The following is a 22,127-nucleotide window of genomic DNA, read 5'->3' as shown; positions in this document are numbered from 1 at the left end:
TTTACACTGCTTTCAAAATCGTGCTGACCCGGTGCAACACTGTGCAAACCGGTTCTACTATATCTATCTTCGAAAATATTTGGAGTTAAGCTTCGAGACTTTGCGAAAATACTTTCAGGTAAATAATATGACTATTTATGAAAAATATACATTTTTAAAAGATTTACTTAGTGTCGTCCCCTTGATCGGATAAGTTTTTGTAGACCATCCAATTAACTTAGGAATATTAAAATTTGTGTTTGGTTAAATATTCCAGTCTTTATAATATGAAACATTGACAGAATAATTTCAAGTTGTTTTTTATAGTTTATCCGTTTTGATTACTCCAGTAAGTCTCAAAAAGTGCTTGCTAGTTTCGCAATTCCGCACTGTTGGTCTAGCTCGCCCGTTGGCCAAACTTGGCCTAGTCACAGCAATATATCATTTGCGATATACTCGAATGGCTGACTTGGAGGAAATTACAGGGTTGTGTACAAGACACGAGCATGGTTACATTGAAAATTACAGCAACGTTATGGCTCTAAAAATGTCAGTTACATTATTTATTATATGGAAGTAAGGAATCAAAATATCGCCCAACTTACAAAAAAAATCCATCATTTACCATTCCCTCCCCTCTTTCTTACCTTTGTGTTCGTGGCAACTATCACGAGTCATATCTATCTTACTATTTCTCTATCCATTTCTATGTGGTGTCTTAAGATCTGCAACTAATCTGAAATATTTGTTAATGCCAAAGGCAATTTGTTTTTTACGATGTAATTCTGCAGGTTTAGGAAGACAAAACTTATTTGTCTGTTGTTTACCTATACATATTTTTTTCCATTTGAGTGTAGAGAGAGCCACTTGCGGAAGCAAACTTAATATTACATTCTATTTGAAAAAGAAAAAGCTTGTTGTTCTTACAAAATTTGCAAAATATTTGTATTATGAGAAAACTATAACCAATTTATGTACCCTACTTGCCCCTGAAGATGAATGAATACATCTTCGAAACGTTGCACTATGGAGAATCATGTGGCCAAAAATCGAAAACTTCGTCAATTCTAATTTAATTCAAATCTATGTTGTGATTTTGTATATACTATAATTAAGAAAATCCTTCGGTATCTCACCCAAGTTGCACTTGCAACAAGCGACGCCTTTTGGTAGCCGAAACTGCTAGTCAACAACCGGTATTGCTCGGGTCAAACTCGGGTAATATGGATGAAAATTTGGACATTTCACGTGCGTTTTTTAAACTTTTCGTATTTTTATTGAATTTCGAATGAAATATATGTTCAAATATGCCTCTTGAAAACTTTTGTATGGGACTCATAAACCCATACCTCCAGAACTAGAAATACAAACGAAACCATTCGCAGGCTATAAGGATGGCTGGAAGGATACTGCCTTGTAATCGATTGAATGTATGGTTTTTGTGCTTTCGATAATAATATAAGCACCAATATAGCCTAGGCATTTCACACTCTCTTCTATTTACTTCAATGCAAATGAATACTATTTACTAGTATAACTATACATTAGACCAGGGCCGGCGGAAAGCGTGGGTAGTACTACCCATACTGGAAATAACCGAGTGGGTAATTACCCACTCGAAATTTTGAACCATTTCAAAAAATTTAGATGTGCAACGCATGTATCTCGCACTACACACATTTGAAAACATCGATGCACCACAATTCCATTTGCGTAAACGAACGTGATTTAATGTGAATGTAATGTAAGCGTGTGCATTGCGAAAAGGGAAAATCGTTACTAATAGACCCCTCACCCTATGCTTTCTACCCACTCGGGCGTAAAGCTTTTCGCCGCCGCTGCATTAGACTGGTTCAATTTTTGACTTTTAGCTCCACCAGGCTTTATTGATTCCTTTTATGGCCCTTAGTAATTCTGCAAATTTTGATACGGATCGGTTGTGTCTACGGACCCTCCAAAAATTTCAAAGTTTATATGGAAATTAGTATGGAAAATCTGTTAAAATTAAAAATAAATTCTTGAAAAATCATCTCATCAATCAACTCATGAGAAAACTATTTATTTCTAAAGGTATTCTTCTACTGAACAGATTCGCGGAACATTGTAAGTTTGTGAAAATTCTCTGAGAAAAGTTATTAACTAAAGAAGCAACATAGCTTCGAAACAAGTGGATTTTATTATTAATCATAGCAACCCTGTTTGAATAGCTTCATCGTTATACAAGTGTAAACTAGGCTTACCATCCACCGCTCCCGTATGGCAGATGCAGTTATTCAAACAGGGTTGCTATGATTAATAATAAAATTCACTTGTTTTGAAGCCATGCTGCTTTTTTAGTTAATAACTTTTCTGAGCGAATTTTCACAAACTTACAATGTTTCGCGAATGTGTTCAGTAGAAGAATACCTTTTGAAATATATAGTTTTCTCATGAATTGATTGATGAGATGATTTTCTAAGAATTTATTTTTAATTTTAACCGATTTTCCATGCTAATTTCCATACAAACTTTGAAATTTTTGGAGGGTCCGTAGACACAACCGATCGGTACCAAAATTTGCAGATTTACTAAGGGCCATAAAAGGAATCAATAAAGCCTGGTGAAGCTAAAAGTCAAAAATTGAACCAGGCTACTATACATGTATCGTGTTCTCTCTGTTGCTCTCTGTTTATTCTCAGTTTACGATTTTCAAATACGCGTTAAAATACTGGACCTGAACTTCTATTGTTTACAATTTTTTTAGAAATCTGTGAATAAAAAGTGATCTTTGAAATCCAAAACAAATTTAACATTTCAGTTTCCTGATGACTAATTAACCCTTTCATGCCCAACTTTTTTCTAGTGCATGAAGGGTTTCAAAACTATTTTTCCTTAAAACAGTGGGATCAAGAAACACGAAAAGCATATTTTCATAAAGATAGGTGCTTCCATGGCAGCTGGCCAATTTTTACCTTCTAATGCTCAATACAATTCTCCTAGAATAATTACAACAGTCCAATTACGTGGAAAACGTAGCCAGCGACATTCTAAATTGATAAGTTTTATCAGTTTTCAATAATATTGCACCATAACGAAGATATATGAAAAAATCATTTTCCGTTGTCAACTTAAACTGTCCCTGGTAGCACTGCTACATCGGAATCCAATCAGACTAATTGCAATAACTTCAGTTCTAGAGTTGGTCCTTGTAACTGTTCACACTCAAATTAAACGCAATAATCACATTAATTAGCCTTACTTGTTTTGTGAGCAAATCTCGCCTCAATCAAAAGTTACAGCTGTTTTAAAACGTTGTTGTCCACAAACAACATGGGCATAAATGGGTTAAGGAATTAAATAAAAGTAGAAACACCAGATAATCTTAAACGACGCAACCAAGAAAAGAAAAACAAAACCGAAAAGGTAAAAGGTGTTTTTATATTAATAAGTCGTTTTCCAAATAGTGGGATTTTCACGAACAGTTATGAGCTATCTGAAACAATGGTTCTCAAATTTGTACAATTCCTTTTATTCTTTCACTTTATGTATGTTTTTCTATTTCCTTTTATATTCTCATTTTTACAGTTCATTCATTTCATGGATTTTATTCGTTTTGTTTATCTTATTCATTTTAAATATTTGACTTACTTTAAATATGTGATCATTTCATTGTAATCATTTTTTCATTCAGTATTCATTTTGTTTATTTGAGCTCATTTTATCTATTTTATTTGTTTAATTTTTTGAACTCATTTCGATTAGTTTATTTATTTCTTACATTTTATTCGTATCATTTCTTTAACATATTTTACTTACTTGGCTTGTTATGCATTTTATTATTTTTTGCGGTTCATATATTTTATTCACTTTCTTCATTTTAATAATCTGATGAATTTTTTTCAGACACTCATTTTATTCATTTCATCCACAATATTAATTCGATGCAATTCAATTTGTTATATTATTTTTTAATGTTTTTTAATATCGTTTAGTTTTCCATTTTATTACGTTTATTCTGTTATTCTTTTCTGTTCCTTCATTTACCCTTTTTTCATTTTGGTAATTTTATTCATTCAATTCGATTTATTGATTTTATTAACCCCCGAATGCTCATGTGATTTATTAACAACAATATTTTGAAACTTTGTGGTTAGACAAGATTTCGTTAAATTAGTTAGCTTGAAATAGTTTAATTTATTCCACTAAGGAGGGCGTCCGGTGCAATGGGCAAAAAATCGACTTCTTTTCTATCCGCTTAATTTTTAGAATTCGGCATTCGGAATCCGGCAATCTTTGTGGCCACGCTGAACAGCCATGCATCCCTCGCGCATATTTGCTATAATACACGCAAATTTCAAGCTATCCACAGGCAACAATTTTCGAAAAACTGACAGTGAAAAATATAGTGTAAACATTACACTCTAAACTACTTCTATCCAAATTTTGAAGATGAAATACCCAATGGGTCATTTTCTACAGCGTTTTTTCCGTGATGCAATTTGATTTAATAGCGTTTTTCTCGAAACCGCGTTTTTCAAATTGGCGAACGCGATAACTCGGAAACTAATCAACCAACTGACTTAATTTTTTTGTGAGAATGCACAATAGTCTGTCGATGAACCAAAGAAAACTGAATAAAAAAATTTCTCCCTTATATTTTGAAGAAAGGGAAGCGGTTATTTTAGTAAAATATGAGATTTTTCGGTTATCATGACGAAGCCATTTTCCGAAACTCGATTTTTTTTTCTATGTTTATGGTTCATCGACTAACTACAAGTCTAAGTATTACAAAACTTATTGAATTTTCCATATCAGACAATTTTATCAAGAGTTATCATGTTCGCCGCGGCGCTCCTCGACGTGGAAATGGTTGGACGTCTACTCTTGGAATGATCCTATGTGTGGCTCTGCGTTACTGAAATTTTTTTTTCCTACACAATGAATGTAGAAAAAAATTTGAACATTACAAAAAAGATCTATTGTTACCTTACATTCAAATCGTAAACCAAGAAATCATTCGGTTTGAGCATTTTACACCTGACGCCCCCTTAATTTTATAACTGTTTTGCTTTACAGGGTGTTTGATTCATGGTTAAGAACCTCTAGAGGGATGATTCACTGTCTTATTTGGAGAAAAAAATCGTTCTACACATACCATCAAAACTCAACCGTTACTAAGTTATTGAACTTTTTGTGTTAGTTGTCTTAAAATAACTCTAACTCAAAAAGTATACATTGTATTTCAAATATTTTAGGTCCATTGAATAGGTGAGAAAATTTTCCATTGAATGATGTCCTCACATGTTTCAGTTAATGAGGTTAAGTAACCTTTTCTCAGTAATTTATTTAAAATTTAATAATTTGAATAGATTTTTCGTTCATTTCGCAAAAATCTTAATAGTTCACATCACCATTTTGTCAATTCAGATTGTTTGTCTTGAAGAGTTGCATAATTTGTTTTTTGACATGATACACTTATCTTTTCTTATTTTCGTGTGTTTGGGTTATTGAACTTTGATATTTTTATCTCATTTTCAATAATACTAGCTCTTATTGAAAAGGTATGGCACGTATTGTACCTTTTCTTATTTTTATTCGAAAGCCAGAAAAATTTTGCAGAGAAAGATGTATTAATACCTTTCAGTTAAGTGCATTTAGTATTCTATTAGAAGCAAATTAGTTTAAAGTTTATTTTTAGAATTTTCGTTAATTTACGTAAAAAAGCAAATAATAAACATCACCATTATTATCATCGAAATAATGCATCTCAGTAAGTTCTACAATTCTTTCTTTGACTTCATTCAATTATCTCTCTTAATTTTCGAAGCGAAACAACGATTTCGAACCCACTACATTGGTGGTGAGTTCATGCTGTGTTAACTATAAAATTGCAGCGAAATGAAAAGCGATAGAGATAAAGTGTCAAATAACAAATTATAGAGAATGTTAAGGGACACCAAATGAACAATAGTAACGATAGATTTAGTGGAATAATAATTAGAATAATTACAAAACTCTCCAAAAACGCTAATTTTGACATATTTTACTAGGAAAAAGTCGTTCAGTACACTTAACTAAAGGATATTTGTATATACATCGAAAGGAAATTTTCTCAGCTTTCTAACGAAGCCTTGGAAATAACGATATAAAGCATATTTTTTAGATTTGAGTCTTTTAAGCACTTGGAAGTCGATTACAGGAAAAGTTTAGAAGTGAAATTACAAGGAAACGAGAAGAAATAGGAATATTATGTTCAATAACAAATTATGAGTCGTCCTCAAACCCAACGTTTGGATAGATATTGCTAAAGGGCAAACACGAAATTATTGCGACACATTCAACAGAGCATAACTTTTTTACCATTGGGTAAAAATCAACCAAATTTTGCACACTTTCTCATTGATGTGTATTGTTTACATGCTGTCAAACTCGAAGTCGTGTTTTTCGATTCAACGAAAATGGAGGTGAACCAACGCGAGTCGAGAGAACAAATTCTTTCCAAACACCTGGAATCTCCTGACCTGTCGCACCGGCAGTTGGGAAAAATGTTGAACATTCACCATTCAACCGTCTCCAGAGTGTTGAAGCGGTTCCAGGAGCGGTTGACGTTGAACCACGGCAAAGGAGCTGGAAGAAAACCGGGACCGGAGAACAAAAAGACGGAGGAAAAGGTGAAGCGGATGAATAAAGCAAATCCCAACGTCTCAAGCCGTGATTTGTCTAAACAGATCGACATGTCGCAGAGCTACGTCCAGAATGCAAAGAAGAGAGCTGGACTACATACATACAAGGTACAGAACTTCCCAAACCGCGATGAGCGGCAACAATCGACGGCTAAAACTCGGGCACGGAAGCTCTACGAGAAGATGCTGACAAAATATGGCTGCTGTGTGATGGACGACGAAACGTATATAAAAGCCGATTTTAAGCAAATTCCGGGGTTGTAGTTTTTCATCGGCAAGAGCAAGTTCTATGTGGACGACAAATTTAAGAAGAAGAAAATGTCGAAGTTCGCCTCCAAATATCTCATTTGGCAGGCCATCTGCTCTTGCGGACTGAGCAGTGAGCCTTTCGTGACAAAGGACACAATAAATGGCGAGATCTACAAATCTGAGTGCCTCGAGAAGCGCCTTTTGCCGTTCTTGCAGCAGCACGACGAAGCTCCGCTATTTTGGCCAGATTTGGCATCATGCCACTATTCTGAAAGTGTCCTGGAGTGGTATGAGGCCAATTCCGTCCATTTTGTTCCAAAGGACATGAATCCGCCAAACTGTCCGGAGCTGCGCCCGGTGGTACTGGGCAATGATGAAGCGGGAACTTCGGAAGAGCAAGAAGACAGTCAAAGATGAGAAGGACATGTTAAGAAAATGGAAAAAACCTGAGAAACTGGTACCGGATGACACTGTAAAGACTTTGATGAAGGGCATCAAGCGAAAATGTGTTCAAGGCTCCACCGATTAACTTTTCTTTTGATTCTTGTAGTAAATATATGTATAAAACTACCCTAAAATTTTGGTTTGATTTTAAACATTATAAGAAAATTGGCATGACATTTTCGGTGTCGCAATAATTTCGTGTTCGCCCTTTATAATCATAATTCATTATTTTGAGAAAATTAACAAAAACTTCATCAAAAACACTAACTTTTAACTACTTTACAACTAAAATGAAATTAAAACTAATTAACTGAAAGATACGAGAACACCATTCAATGGAAAATTTTCTACCTTTTCAATGGAACTAAAATAATACTAGGTAAACTTTTCGAGGTAGAGGTATTTTAAGATAAAATTTTTTACACAAAAAGTTCAATAACTCTGTAACGGTTGAGATTTGATGGTATGTGTAGAACAATTTTTTTCTCCAAGTATGACAGTCTATCATCCCCCGAGAGATTCTTAACCATGAACCAAACACCCTGTATTGTCCAATTTTCATTTGAGCTGAACTAATTTGATTTATTTATTTTAATGATTTGATTTATAGGGGGACAAGACCGTGGGGGTAATTCGGACCCCCTCGATTTCTTTAGAGTTCGTTAGATTTTCTGACTGTCGTACATATTTGTGGAACCTCTAATTCTAAAACATTAATTTTGACTTATTCAGCTTATTGTTTGTTTTTTTTTAGAAATGAGATACAACGTGTTTCATTTTTTTACCATCTACCACTATAATGGTAAAACCGTGATGAAAACAACACATAAAAGTAAAAAAATAACAGGTAGGGGTTTTTGAAAGTTTCAGGCGCTCTTTTATGGAATGGTTTTTGTTTGGGTGAAAACACAAATATTTTCAAGACGCTCCCCAGTTTTGTGCGAAATGAGCTTACGGGGCTATTCGGACCCCCTTTTCCATCAACCACCATTTAGCGCCTTGCCTACGCAACACGATTGCAAAGAAAATACACAATTCACCAATCGACAGCTGTGATTAACCAGATTAAGCTTTCGTAACGCAATTAATTAATTTTTGCTTCTTAAGAAGTTTCTCCAAATTCCATTGTAAAAAAAAATGACGGACTGAATTTTCCCGTAAGGAGGTCCGAATTACTTATACATTGTAATAGGATGCAAAAACCTTGAGTTTTGTTAATCGCCGCCTAGCGCTGCCATGGTGTGGCGAAAATGAGCTTTTATGGTACCAACATGTAGCTGAGGTTTGTAGCTATCAATTACGACCTTTGACTGATAAATTCTTTCACATCTATCCACCTAAAAAGGCGATTTGTTTGGTAGGTCCGAATAGGCCCGGGTTCCCATATTCATTACATTCGTTGTATGCATTATTTCATGAACAATTTAATAATTTGGGCAGGGAGGGTGCATCTGGGCATTGCACGAACTGTGTCACAGATTGGGATACGTGAATCGTCTGTCTCTATACACTGAAAAAAAATGTTGGAGAAAATAAGAATTTTTCACTATTAGCAAAAAACAACCAACACATACTCTTAGTTTGAAAATAAAACTTTTATTTATATTACTATTGTCATTAGCTTAAAAGGAAAACTTTTATTTTGATTTTTATTCTGGATTGTTTTAAAAGTTTTACTTTCAACCTAATAGTAGGCGTTGGTTGTTTTTTGCTAAGCGCGGAACACACTTACTTTTACTAATATTTTTTCTGAGTGTAGTCCGAAGATAATAATCTCTGTACTGCCTTCGTAATTCTTCGGAAATATGGTCGGTGTTAGGTCAGACCGGACCAAGTGACAGTGCATTGATTTCGAGAAAAACGCGTTTAAAGTTTGAATCGCAGCATCCTTTACATTATAATTGGAAAATAATTTTTCAAATCTGGTAAAAGTGGAATGTAGATGAAGAAATTCTTTATCCAGTGCCATCATTAACTCATTTTTTTATGTTTTGCGACTTGGTCCGGTCTGACTTAACACCGACCATATGTAGTTATTGTCAATATTCCTATCTGTCACGGCACGATAAGTTTGATACGCTCTTCTCACACAAACTATTAGGCAGTGCCGTAACGAGTAATGCAAATTCCGTTATACAAACTTGTGCATTGTATTGTTGGAAGGAGATTTTTTGTCCCTGTGGAACGCACACAAGATCTTCTGCTTATGGATCCAACCATTTTTGGTCCTCAATACAGTAATAAACTGCATGTCTTTTGTCATCAAATTTTAATTTTGTTTTTAAAAGAAACTGCACGGGAAAAAATGTTCCAAAAATCGTGAATAAAGTGCTTTGGATGCTGGAACAAACCCATCACGATCATGAACAAAAATCAAGTGTTTTGCGAACGAAAATTACAAAAATCGTTTTTAAGATCCTGAAATCATGAAAATAAATCTCATTGCTCGTGACTAAAATATCAAAACTCGTGATTAGGATCCTGAAATCATGAACATGAATCACTCCACTCGTGACTGAAATATCACGATAACGCGAATAGAAATTACGAAAATCGTGATTAGGATCCGGAAATCATTAAAATCCACTAGTACATTCATGAACAAAATACAGTAGGATTCCGTTTGTGGCAACAATTTATTTTTTTTTCAGTTGCCAAAACCGGAACCGTGCCAAAAATGGAACCTTATTTTTAAAGTTTCGATTTTCAATCTACGACTTCAAAAATGTTTCAAAGATTTTTAATCTTGTGCGAAATGGAATGAGATGAAAGAAAAAATAAGAAAATTCAATTTTATTCATGTTTTTATAAAATTCAGTCGTCGCACAGTGATCACTTTCCAAACAAAAGTCGGACAAAACCTCAAAAGGGGTCCGAGTTTGATGAAAATTTCACATTGGGGTAATTTTACATCGCTGAATTCATTATTGGTGTTAATTTTTTATTATTTTTTACCTCAAATTTTGGCACCTAGGGTGGTTTGAACATTCAACATTTATGAATATAAAGTTCACTGTATCTTAAAATTCATTTTCAAATAAATTGGTTTAATTAATTTTTAGCATGGGTAATCGAAAACTATCATGCGCCACCTTCAGACATATCACGAAAAATCACCTTTTGTAATATCTCGGGACAGAAAGGGGCAAAAAAAACATTAATTTTCGAAAAGTACACTAATTTTCAAGAGTCATGAACCACAAGCGATCTTTCCGAACTGTTTCGAAAAAAGTACAGCCACTTTGAACATTATAATTTTAATCTAATGCACGATGTATTATTTGTTCTTCAGAAAGAGTGAGTGAGAAGATAGCCTTGTACCGACTAAATCAAATGGCAAATAAAAGTCCAGCGAATAACCTTACTAATGAAATCAGTTCAACCCTAATCGGACTCTTAACTAAAACGATATATTCATTTGAATATCATAGGTTGATTTCGCTCCTGGGGCTGTTATCTCTTCTTTCTGAAAATTAATGAACAATTTGGTTAAAAAAACAGCTCTTTTAAAAAATAAATAAATTTATCAACTCTCCATAGCTAACCAATCGTTTGTCTTTGATATTGAATTGATAGATTGAAAATCAAATTGTAATGCTTGAAGATATTAAGGTTTTAAGAAAACCGTTTTTGTTGTAAAAATCACTTGTAACTGTCCAAACAAAACGGATTGAAACATCAGTGCTACAGTAAAAATGTGCTCCAATGAATGTTCCTAAAATCGCTAGAACAATGCATTTGCGAAAAATTAACACATCAAAAGATAATATAAACAACCCGATTTTTCAAGAGCCACCCTACCTCAAATCTTAAAAATAAATCATAACAAATCAACCATTATAAATAGCTTTGTTTATTCAGCAGACTTGCTTGAATTTATTTGTGTTATTATATTGTAGGACATAGCGCAGGTAAACTTCACACATCTATACAGTCGATACTGTGAACACCCTAATCACAAGGACCACCCTAATTCCATTCATTTGGAAAAATTGGCAAAAAAATAACAAATTTGCCAAAGACATCATAAAGCTGAAACAAATTATTTGGGAGCTATCAGTTATGTATTCTTAAATACGGCTTTGGAACGCACTATGGTCAGCTTTCGATATGTACTGAAAATTTAGTGTCAAGTTTTTAGTGACGTCGAATTAATCGAAAGAGAAATAGGCTTGCAATGTTACTAAGGTTCAATTGAAAATTTTCTCCAGAACTAATCTTATTATGCAGTGTAGCGCATTCCTCTGTACTTGACTCCTAAAATCTAAGGCTCTGGGTCTTACTATAAAAATTGATTCCGCCAGACACTAGTTACACAGTAACCAGTTAAATTATGCATACATAATACATTTCAATACTTATTGTATTCATTAAATACGACATGTATAGTGTAAAATATAGTTAACCCTTAAATACATAAAGCCGTCTTAAAATAACATTGCAAAAACCATCTCAAAATTATCGCAGTAATGTTTTGAAACTATGAGACACTTTTAACAAAATTTGAAAAAAAAATGATTTGCGCCTTTGAGGGTTAATATGATTACTATGTTTGGAAATAAAGCCAAATTTGATGTCAATTGATTCAAAAAAATATCTATTGCACATTTTTAAAAGACTTATTATGCACAACAAGAGTGTTGCCAAAAACGGAACCCATCTGTTGCCATAATCGGAGTGTGCCAAATTGGGACCATGCCAAAATCGGAACGTGCCGAAAACGGAATCTTACTGTATCACCGTAACGTGATGAGATATTACGAAAACCATAACTGAGTTCCTGAGATCATGAACTCCGTCTAGCTGTCAGCTTGTTTAGTTGATAGTGTATCTCTAAATTAAATTAACTTATTAACGCGAATCATAACAAAAGTAAACATGTCCGGAGAACAATCAAAGTAACCCAACCAAATATTGAAATGTAACGCCATGTATATATTCGGGGCGAACTAGTTTTTTGAAAACACAAAATTTAATATTTAATAGTTTCATGAATACGAGATTTATTATTCATAATTTCAGCAACTTGGTCACTGTTTTCGTAAATCGTTCAGTTCACGAAATCGTGATCTTCTGGATCTGTTTTTTTCGTGTGCAGCTACTGGCGAAGCCCTTGCACTGATAGTGGGTTTACTACATTATCATCATCATTATCACAACGAAAACCGCACTGTGCACTGATTTTAAGTTGTAATAAAGTATTGCACCCTTAGTCTTTAAAAAGAGCTTTAAGACAACTTTAAATTATAACCCTCTAGTTTTAAGAAATTCAAAACTTAAATCGCTAAAATTAGCAAGCTATTGCATACGATACGATATGCAAAATAAATAAATAAAATAAACAAACTAAATAAAAGAGTATTGCATTACACCAACGTGTTTTGTTCATAGTATGCGCCTCAAATGTCGATATTGAAATTTTAAATATTGTGGTAATAAAATGTTAGAACAAAACTATGTTTAAAAACCAATTCAAAAATTTCAACAAGAAAGTTTGTAAACGTTTTGTGTGCACATAATCAGCTAAATAATGATTCAGTTAGCCCTCATTGCTAACTTCTTCCCTTTGTCATAATTCCGGTGGCTACTTGCTGACCAGCATCGCGTTTTTTTCCAATTTTCCTTCACTCCCACTCGACACTTCATATGAAGTTCAATGCTACTGAACCCTGACGAATCCCAACCAACGATCCTTCCGTCTCTGTGTTGGTGAGTGACCCGCTTGAAACATAAAAAATACTCCCTCCCCAAGAAAAATGTAGCACACTTTCGATTTCATTGCCGTAATCCATATCCCTATCCGGGAGGGTGTCCTCTCGTGCCATGCCAGTGCGAAAACATAAACAGAGCGAGAACGAAACCGAAAACCACACGTCATCTCCGTCGTTGCAATCAATTTCACTCCCTCCGAGAGTCACTCACTACCAGACACTCAGCCAGCAGGCAGGCAGGCAGTAGCACTCAGTAGGGAACAACAGCAAACGGTACTCACACGCCGTCTGTGCTTTGGTGAGTTGATTCCGAATTTTGTGTGTTTTCCTATTTTTCCCCCGCTCATCCTCCTTCTCCTCCTCGTTGTCGCAAAAGGCAATATTTTCTGTTCTCGACTGCAGGTCGGGGTCATCGGAAAAAAATCTCGGATCAGTTTTTAAAGCGCTCGCAACGAGTAAGGTTGACGGAGCAGGAGCAGCAGGTCACCTCCTAATAGAAAACGAAAAATCGGAGTTTGTCGATAATCAATGAAAACAGTTACCTCTTGAATACGTTGGAACAAGAATCGATTGGTTCACTAAAGGAGTTTTTTTTCCAGTTATATAAGTTTGTTCGAAGTAAAGTGAAATAGTGTAATTTATAAAATATACGATCGGTGAAAACTATTGGAAGTATTTGCCCATATAGAAAAGTGATTGGATTGTGATTCTAAAGTGTGAATCGTTGGATTTCAACGCACGCTGTGCGAGAAAGGATTTTTTATCGGGAAGCAAACGATGAAACTCGGGAACTCAGGTTGCTGAAACACACACGAACTCCGGACTACCAGAAGTGTTCCGTCAATTAGAGCCGCTGAAAGCAATAGGTAAGCTCCGTTAAACAAACAGTACTTAATGAGGGTCCAGTTCGAGGTCAACTCTTTGCAGGCAAACGACCTTTTATTCTGGGAATTTGATTGGCAAAGAGCAGATTTTTTACGACCGGTCAGTTTGACTTTCTACCCCCGCAAAAAGCAAATAAGAGGCGGAACGGGTCTTAGAGGTAGAAAAAGTCACTTTCATTTTCTCTTTTTTTCCCCTGTACCCTGTTGTCCTCGACCAGAACTAGAGCATTTTTTTGTTTTGTTTTATTTGTCAACGGATCCGTTACCCCGTTGCCTGTGGGATAATGAGGGAATGAGGGCTGATTTTTATGAGCTATTTTTATTGCCCATAGGTCTATGAATATTCAAATGAACCCATAAACGGGAGGTCATTCCTTAGATTTTGGGACTTTTTTTGGCTGAGAAGGGAATGACTTTCAGCTTCAAGATGGTTTGTAAAATAATAAAATTGATGGAACCCATATCGGGGTGATTGTTTTGAATTGGTTCCAAAGCTAATCCTTTAAAAACAGTTTCGAAATAGCTATTCAAGGGATTAACCGAGGTATTGACAGTTGGAAAAATATTTTCGTTTATGATTTCGAATAGCACGATGTTCCCAGTCTCAATAATAAAGTCCAATAGAAAAGAAGGTGGCGACTTTCCCGTCTGGTTGAACTGTTCGCCTAAGCAATCTTTGCGAGCAAAAAGAGATCCTTATTCCATTTATCGATTTTCTTCCCTTCTGACCGAAAAAAAAACTTACTGGAGAAAGGGAAAACCATGTAGCAAACACACTACCAAGGATCCCATTCCACGCGGTGTTTAGTAAATAAAAAGCTAGCGCGATGAAAATAAAAATAATCGTCCTCTTGGCAATGTGTGTAAGCTAATGTGCCTATTCTTTGCCGCACTCGTTTGGTCAGTAAAACGGCAATATTTTGGGGGAGTTCACCCTCGCACGAACGCAAAAAATACCCAGCATCAGCAACATGGCGTATTTTATTAATGGCTTTTATCTTTTCCCCCTTCTCTCTCCGTCAACAGCGCACGATGCAGAACTACGACTCAATCATGTCCGGTTCACTTCCGCAGCAGCAGCAGCAGCCCAATGCCGGCGGTTGGTACGACATGACCATCAAATCCGAACCTTTGGATACTTCGAACGGCTATGGTCAGCAATTTGCATCACATCACCACAACCACCAGCACCATCATCACCAGCAAGACACTCCAATGTCCCACTCGAGCCCAACATCCCCACAGAGCGTGGACAGTATGGATTCGTTAAGTGGGCGAAGTCAGTACTACGACGCTAAATCCAACACTAATGGATTGATACACGGATATAATCCATTGGGATTCAATCCCTTAACCCCACCTGGATATGCTGGAATGTTTGTACCACATCCTCAACAGCAACAACAACAGCCGCAGCAGCTATCAAGGCAGACAACTCCGAATCGTAACTACAATAAACAGGACAGTGGATACGTATCATCTACTCTCACGCCGACCCATACTCCACCGATGGATGTGACTCCGCCAAAATCTCCCAAGGATATTGCGGAAACTCCCGAGAAGGAAGAAGACAACGGATCCGACTGTGGCGATTCCTATGAGGGAAGTGACGACGAGGAAGGAATCCGTAAACCAAAAATCAACTCTCACGGAAAGGTTAAGAAATTCAAATGCAAACAGTGCGAATTTGTTGCAGTTACTAAACTCAGCTTTTGGGAACACACCCGGAGTCACATCAAGCCAGAAAAGATGCTAAGCTGTCCCAAGTGTCCCTTCGTTACCGAGTACAAACATCACCTCGAATATCACCTACGAAACCACCAACGATCGAAGCCTTTCCAGTGCAGCAAGTGTAGCTACAGCTGCGTCAACAAATCGATGCTGAATTCCCACATGAAGTCCCACTCGAATGTGTTCCAGTTCCGCTGTGCGGATTGCAACTACGCTACCAAATACTGCCATTCTCTGAAGCTGCATCTGCGAAAGTATGCCCACAAACCGGGTGTCGTGCTGAACATGGACGGAACGCCCAACCCACTGCCAATTATTGACGTGTACGGAACTCGCCGAGGTCCCAAAACCAAACTGCCAAAATCCGCTGGAGATCTGAAATCAGAATCTCGTCAACCTCCACAATCACCCGCTCAAGCTCCACTCACACCAATATCTCACCCACCGGTACCTAACCAAAACCCATTCACTCCCCCGAGTGGATCGAACCTAGCCAGAAATCTGCTCCCGCATCAGCTGCTCCAGAGCCCGCTGGCCAACATGTTCAAAAACGCCGCCTCCAGCAATCTCCCGCTATTCCCGTACCTGAACCTCAATTTCCAGATGTTTGCCGACCAACAAGCTGCCATCGCCCAGCTTTCACCCAACTTCCACCAACAATTCTCCAACCAATTCCACGACAAACTAAACAACGAAGAATCCACCGAAAGTCCCTCCAAAAACAACCTATCTCCGTCATCTTCCTCCTCGTCCTCATTCAGCATCACCAGCAACACCAACAACAGCAACAACACCAACCCGAACCTAAGTGACGAACTGCTAAAGCAAATCACGGCCGCAGCAGCGGACAGTTCCAACCTCAAAGCCGAATCACACTCAACGACAGACACCGATATGGACTATCAAGTCGGCGAAGATCTTCCACCGTCCAGTCGCGCTAGCTTCACCCCACAAACGCCTTCGACCAGCAGCGGTACTGGCCACGGCAATGCCACCACCGGAGGTGGTAGTGGAAGCAAAAATCGTCGCAAGGGTCGTGCCTTTAAGTTGGAACGATTAAACGACTTTGCGAAAACGTTGAAAACCGGCGTTGCTGGCGCTGCAATGGAGAACTCGGAAGATGAACACACGGATGAAGATCAACGGCGGGAGCACCAGCAGCAACCCGCTGTTTCAAGCGGTGTTGTCATCGGTAAGCAGTCCACGATGATGGAGAAGTCGATAGTTGAATCTAAAGAATCAGCGGTCACTTCAGTTAGCAGTGCCGTGCAGACCACTCCGACGCGATCCTTCGAGTGTAAGTATTGTGACATCAGCTTCAAGAACGATGTGATGTACACGATCCACATGGGATACCACGGGTATGACGATGTGTACAAGTGCAACATGTGCGGGGAGAAGAGCGAGGATCGGATTGGGTTCTTCCTACATATTGCTCGGAAGGCGCACTGAGATCGGATGGGGGCCTCAGGGTGACACGGCGGGATTAGTTTTAAAACGGGGTTGTGGTTGGTGGCGGTTGATAATTGTACAAAAGAAAGGCAGGAGGTATCTCCTAGCCAATTGCAAGGCATGTAAAAACTAGTCGTTGTTGGACATTTGTTTTTTTATACTCTAAGCACTCTAAATGAAGACTGATCCGATTGCAGAACTGCAGCGAGCAAAATAAACTATTTTACAACTTGATGAATATTTTAATAGGGAACTATAAAAACCTAAGACTATTTAGTAAGGATGATGATGATGCATGTAAAACTTGTAAAAAAAATCTCAATTGTAAAGCATGCCCAAGAAGAGCACAAAATCAAAGAGTAGAGGTAAGGTTTAATACAAAGACACTTTTGTAGTGGTTAAGGATTTTATGGCGAAACATACCATTGTTGTAATTTTAAAGTTATTAGATCTGCTACCTGTAACTATTTATCGAATCGAAATAAATTATTAAAATACAAACTACAGAGCTATTGTTTTAAATGAGAATATCACTGCCTTCATTTGCCGTTGAAAGATTGTCTGAAAAATTTAAATGATGTTCTCTATCGGAAGCTATTCTCAATAGTCACAAAATTCAGAATATTCTTCTTCCTGATTTCTAGTACGATGGTCACTATTCATGCACGTCAAATAATACACAAAGCCATAAAACAGATTTCCACGTTCATGATTAGCTATAGAATTTGCGTTTTGACTTCGTCTCATCCGAATCTGACACTAACTTAGTGCGAGGACAAAGCTAACACCGGATTGACGTTAGCTCCAAAAACGGGACACAATTTGTGTTCCTGAGCAAACCCCTAGTCAAGTAGATGTACCGGCTTTTCTTGCATTTGGAGATGCATACTACAAGTTTCGTAGATATTTTTGTATCATTATTTTTTCTTAAATATAGTGACACAATACAACAATACAAAAACTAGGTGATTTTATGATCTGAAAACTATAAATGCTTGCCCTCAATTTTCTCTCTTACTGGTTCCAACCAGTAACAACGTTTTAGTCACTCTCCTTGGTTTTCTATGGACACCCACATCCTTCCAAGAGTATCTCGTTCTTCCTTTCCTTTCAATGGTTAGAAGTCAAAACAAAAGCACAAAAGCCGAACAATTCTAGTGGTGAGTTTGGAAAGATGGTCAAAAACTTATTATTTTTATACCATAAGCAAATCCATTACTGAGTACTAGAGCGTTTACGTACCACAATGCCTCAGCCGGATTTTTAAAATAGAAGCAAAAAACAACATATTTCTTGAGCGTTTTTTCAAAACGTCATATCTGCAATGAGTTACTCTCTTTGTTTACTTTCTCTTCTGTTAATAATTCGGTCATTTTAACATTTATCCCTCAACTCTTTGCATAATATGCTAGTTAAAACCACCGTCTTTCGATCTGTATTGTAAAATAGGTGAAAAATGTTATAGTGACGTCGTAAAAATCGAAAGAGAAAGTAAACAAAGAGCTCATTGCAGATATGACGTTTTGAAAAAACGCTCAAGATTTGAGCGGGGTCACTCGCACCAGTCACTTGAAAAGGTTGCGGTTTTCATAGTTTCAGTGAATCAAAAAAAATATTTCGGAAAAATATAACGAAAAAAATGGTAATCGCTGCTTATTAATTATTTTTTCTTGCTGACTGCACTTCGAGACTTTTAGATACAGTGAAGACCCGATTTTATCAGTCCCCGATTTTATCAGCTTTTTGACCCGATTTTATCAGATTCATATGAAAATTGATAGTTGGTACTTTGATGGAACGAACCAAGTTGAATTCGAGTAAATCCTTTCTTGAACATTTTTTTCTTATCTTAGAGATCTGAAGCATACTAATTTTTTTTTTAATTTTGCACTGTCAGACCCCCTTAAGGGAAATTTAATCTAAATAATCAGAAAGGGTTATGAGGCTATATCTACGGAGCAAAGAAGAATATTTCAAGACCTTCGGTTTCTTAAAAAGAAAGAAAAATATATGTCCCGATTTTGTCAATGTCCCCGTTCTATCAGCCTAAAATTCACCAAGGGGCTTATAAAAACGGGTCTTCACTGTATTCACAAAAAAAAAATCGGAAATAAAAATACCTTTTTTTGAGCTTGCTTGAGTAAAAAGATATTTGCACTTCCTTACTTCTATAGGCGTTCGGTTCATTTCTTTCTTTGTACCACTTTATTTAACCGAGTGAAAGCAAATGGTGCTGGGTCATTAGGCCGAAAGCCGGTAGGCCGAATGTTGTTCAGTCGAATGCCGTTAGGCCGACTGCCTTTATGACGAAAGGGTCATTAGGCCGAAGGTCATTTGGTCGAACTCGTCATCAAGCCGATCAGGCTGAATGGGCCATTAGGCCGAATAGGCTAAAATGAGTGATAAATAGAGCGGTTGGAGCTGAAAACATTCAATGAAGGGTGATTCACGATTTGTTTAACCTTAAAATAATAATGTTTGGTTTCGGATAGGCGGCTGGGCCGCATCACGCTGGCTTCACCGCATGCACTAGAGTAGTGTAACAACTGAAAAATTGTTGTGACTAGCGGTTCTATTACGACAAACTGATTTTTTATTCAATTTTCTTTCATTACATATGTTTTTTGAAAATGTGATTTTATTTTAAAATAGTAATGATGGTACATTCTAAGGAATTATTTCCGGATATTGATGTTATAAGCAGAATGGTTTTGTGTGGTAATTGCATTTTCAAGGAAAAAGTAGGAGTTTTTTAGTTTTTGTTTTTTTCCGGGGATGCACGCCTCTTCCATGTACTGGATTACTGGCAGCATTGACTCGGAAAGATCTTCCGAAATCATCTTATATCCACGTACAACATCGCCAGGAGGTAAAAAAGCGAGAACTTGAAGTTTTTTTTATAGCTTTCGTACATCTTGCTATTGGGGGTTGAGGCTAGAAAATAATGGGACGAGTCCGCTTGGTTGAACTTTTTTTTACAGAGATTCTAAGACAAGTGAAAAAACACCCAACTTGTGCAGCGTATGGAATTTCTTTATGAAAAGCATTCATCATTGCTTTTTCAAAGTCCGTCAGGATCAGTTCGCTGGCCAATTCTACTTCAATCTGGTTAGACACTTCCACCAATTTTTCTAAAAAAATTTTGATACAGAGCGTCGGTCTTGTTGGTCTGGTTGGCAAAGCTGTATTATTGTGCAACATGAAATCAAATTATGTCGCCATTCACCTCTGACACAGAACTCCTATCCCTTACCTCCCCGCGAGCCACCTTATGCCGTTTTTTTTTTTCTTGAACCTGAGGCTGGGTCGGGTTCTGGCCACAACCGCTGTCAGTTAATACATTTTGACAGCGGTTGGTGTTTTATTCTTTTCTTTACTAATTTTCCAACTGTAAAAATATTTGAAGAAATATCGATTTAGTAGGTTTCAAGACATTTTCTGGCTCAAACTGAAACAAGCTAAAAAATCTGGAAATAACCATTGAAGTGTAAATAAGAAGCAACACTCCCGAAGCTGTCCGGAGTTCAAGTTGTTCGTTTAATATTCTCGGATAATGGCTGTGAGCGACTTTCATACATATTGCCAAGATCAAATTGTCTACCAAGCCATACCTCCTGATCTTTCCCCCTTGATGCTCGTGGAGATGCAGAGGTAGTCTCGGTCTCTATCAACAGCGAGTGTCGAACTAACATTCATTTCCTTCCCCGATAGAACAGCATTGTACGTTGCCGGCGTCTTTATTGATACCTTTATGAAAATGTTGGATCAGTGGGATATGCACAGTGAGAATGATGTGTCCTTCCCAAGTATTTTTTGGTTCATTGTGCATTTTCACTCAATTGACCAATCACGAAGTGCAACTACGGACAGTCTATCTAAGCTAAGCGAAGCTAAGCAGAGCGTAGGTCTTGTTGGTCATTAAGACATGACCCATAGGGATTGTGTTTGTGTGACAAAACCCAACACTTGCATAGACAGAAAACAACTACATGAAGAACCCAGGTACCGTATCGAAGGTGGCATCTGTCACACAGTATTGTTCTAGAGACAGCCTTCTTAGATGTCATTGCTTCCCAACTATCGGCTGTCACTTTTCCTTGGAAGAATCGAGCAACAACCAATTCTATTCTTCAAGTTTTCTGGAAGTTCAAATTTATCGAGTGAAGCTAGTCCTGCGAAATCTCTGGGACGCGAGAGCTTCACTATTTTCCTTTGGGCTTTCTGACTCAATCGGTGCTGAACTCCAATGAAATGGTCCCTTGCGGTTTTTTGAAGAATTCTAGCTGGATGTTGCCCGCAACTTTACTTTTTCAACTGCCATTGGGTCCGGTTCATGATTGTAGTCTGGGACAGCGCTGATCACGGTGTGGCTACCGCTAGTAGCCTTTGTGGAAATTTGAGATGAACACGGTTTTCGGTAAGTTGAAATCTTGGATCTTAAAATGGCTTCAGATGTAGACATCTGGAAACTGCTTAGTCATCCGGTTCCAAAACGTTCCATATTGTCTGAGTTATATAAGATTTTCCTATGCCGGAAGTAGTCATCATGTATTACAAAATATCTTCGGGCATTGATCTCTATTATACACTCATCAAGCCCGTTCCGACAATACCCATATTGATTGGGTTTTAGAGAATTTCACTTAACCGAAAGGTGCCATCTTAGTTTTCAAAATGATGTCAGGCATCGACATTTGGCATCTAGGCGTTAATCCTGTTCTGAAAACACCCATATCCTTGAAGTGCCGACTTCAATCTTCAAGATTCGTCTACATTGTTCAAAAATTTTCTAAGTTTTTTGTACATATTTAAAAAGACTTAGAATGAATGCAGAAACCGTGGTATGTAATTGCGAAATCCGTGCAAACAAAATTCAAAAATCGTTCAAATTACCGCAGTTTTTTTTACACGGTTTTCGGAATTAACACGGTTTTTTTTACACGAATTTCGCAATTAACACGGTTTTTTTACACGGTTTTCGGAATTAGCACGGTTTTTTTACACGGATTTCGCAA

The 22,127-nt window shown here is 37.1% G+C and overlaps 2 protein-coding genes across 2 annotated transcripts in view; one reads left to right on the top strand and one right to left on the bottom strand.

Moving 5' to 3' along the window:
- The window catches only part of LOC131687649 (whirlin-like), a 622,772-nt gene that overhangs the window by 134,229 nt on the left and 466,416 nt on the right, over positions 1–22,127 (bottom strand). The window lies entirely within an intron of this gene.
- On the top strand, positions 14,896–17,163 carry LOC131687654 (protein hunchback-like). The gene is made up of 2 exons (XM_058971749.1): positions 14,896–16,852; positions 16,904–17,163. The coding sequence occupies exons 1-2, from the start codon at positions 14,917–14,919 to the stop codon at positions 17,110–17,112; spliced, it is 2,145 nt and encodes a 714-aa protein (XP_058827732.1). The 5' UTR covers positions 14,896–14,916; the 3' UTR covers positions 17,113–17,163.

This window comes from Topomyia yanbarensis, chromosome 3, assembly GCF_030247195.1.
Source record: "Topomyia yanbarensis strain Yona2022 chromosome 3, ASM3024719v1, whole genome shotgun sequence".
NCBI classification, from domain to species: Eukaryota; Metazoa; Arthropoda; class Insecta; order Diptera; family Culicidae; genus Topomyia; species Topomyia yanbarensis.
This window is presented reverse-complemented; position numbering and strand designations above follow the sequence as displayed.

Coding starts and splice junctions, on each gene's coding strand:
- LOC131687654 (XM_058971749.1), top strand. CDS start 14,917: ATGGCTTTTATCTTTTCCCCCTTCTCTCTCCGTCAACAGCGCACGATG. Junction 16,853..16,903: donor TTCAAGCGGTGTTGTCATCG/GTAAGCAGTCCA, acceptor CTAAAGAATCAG/CGGTCACTTCAGTTAGCAGT.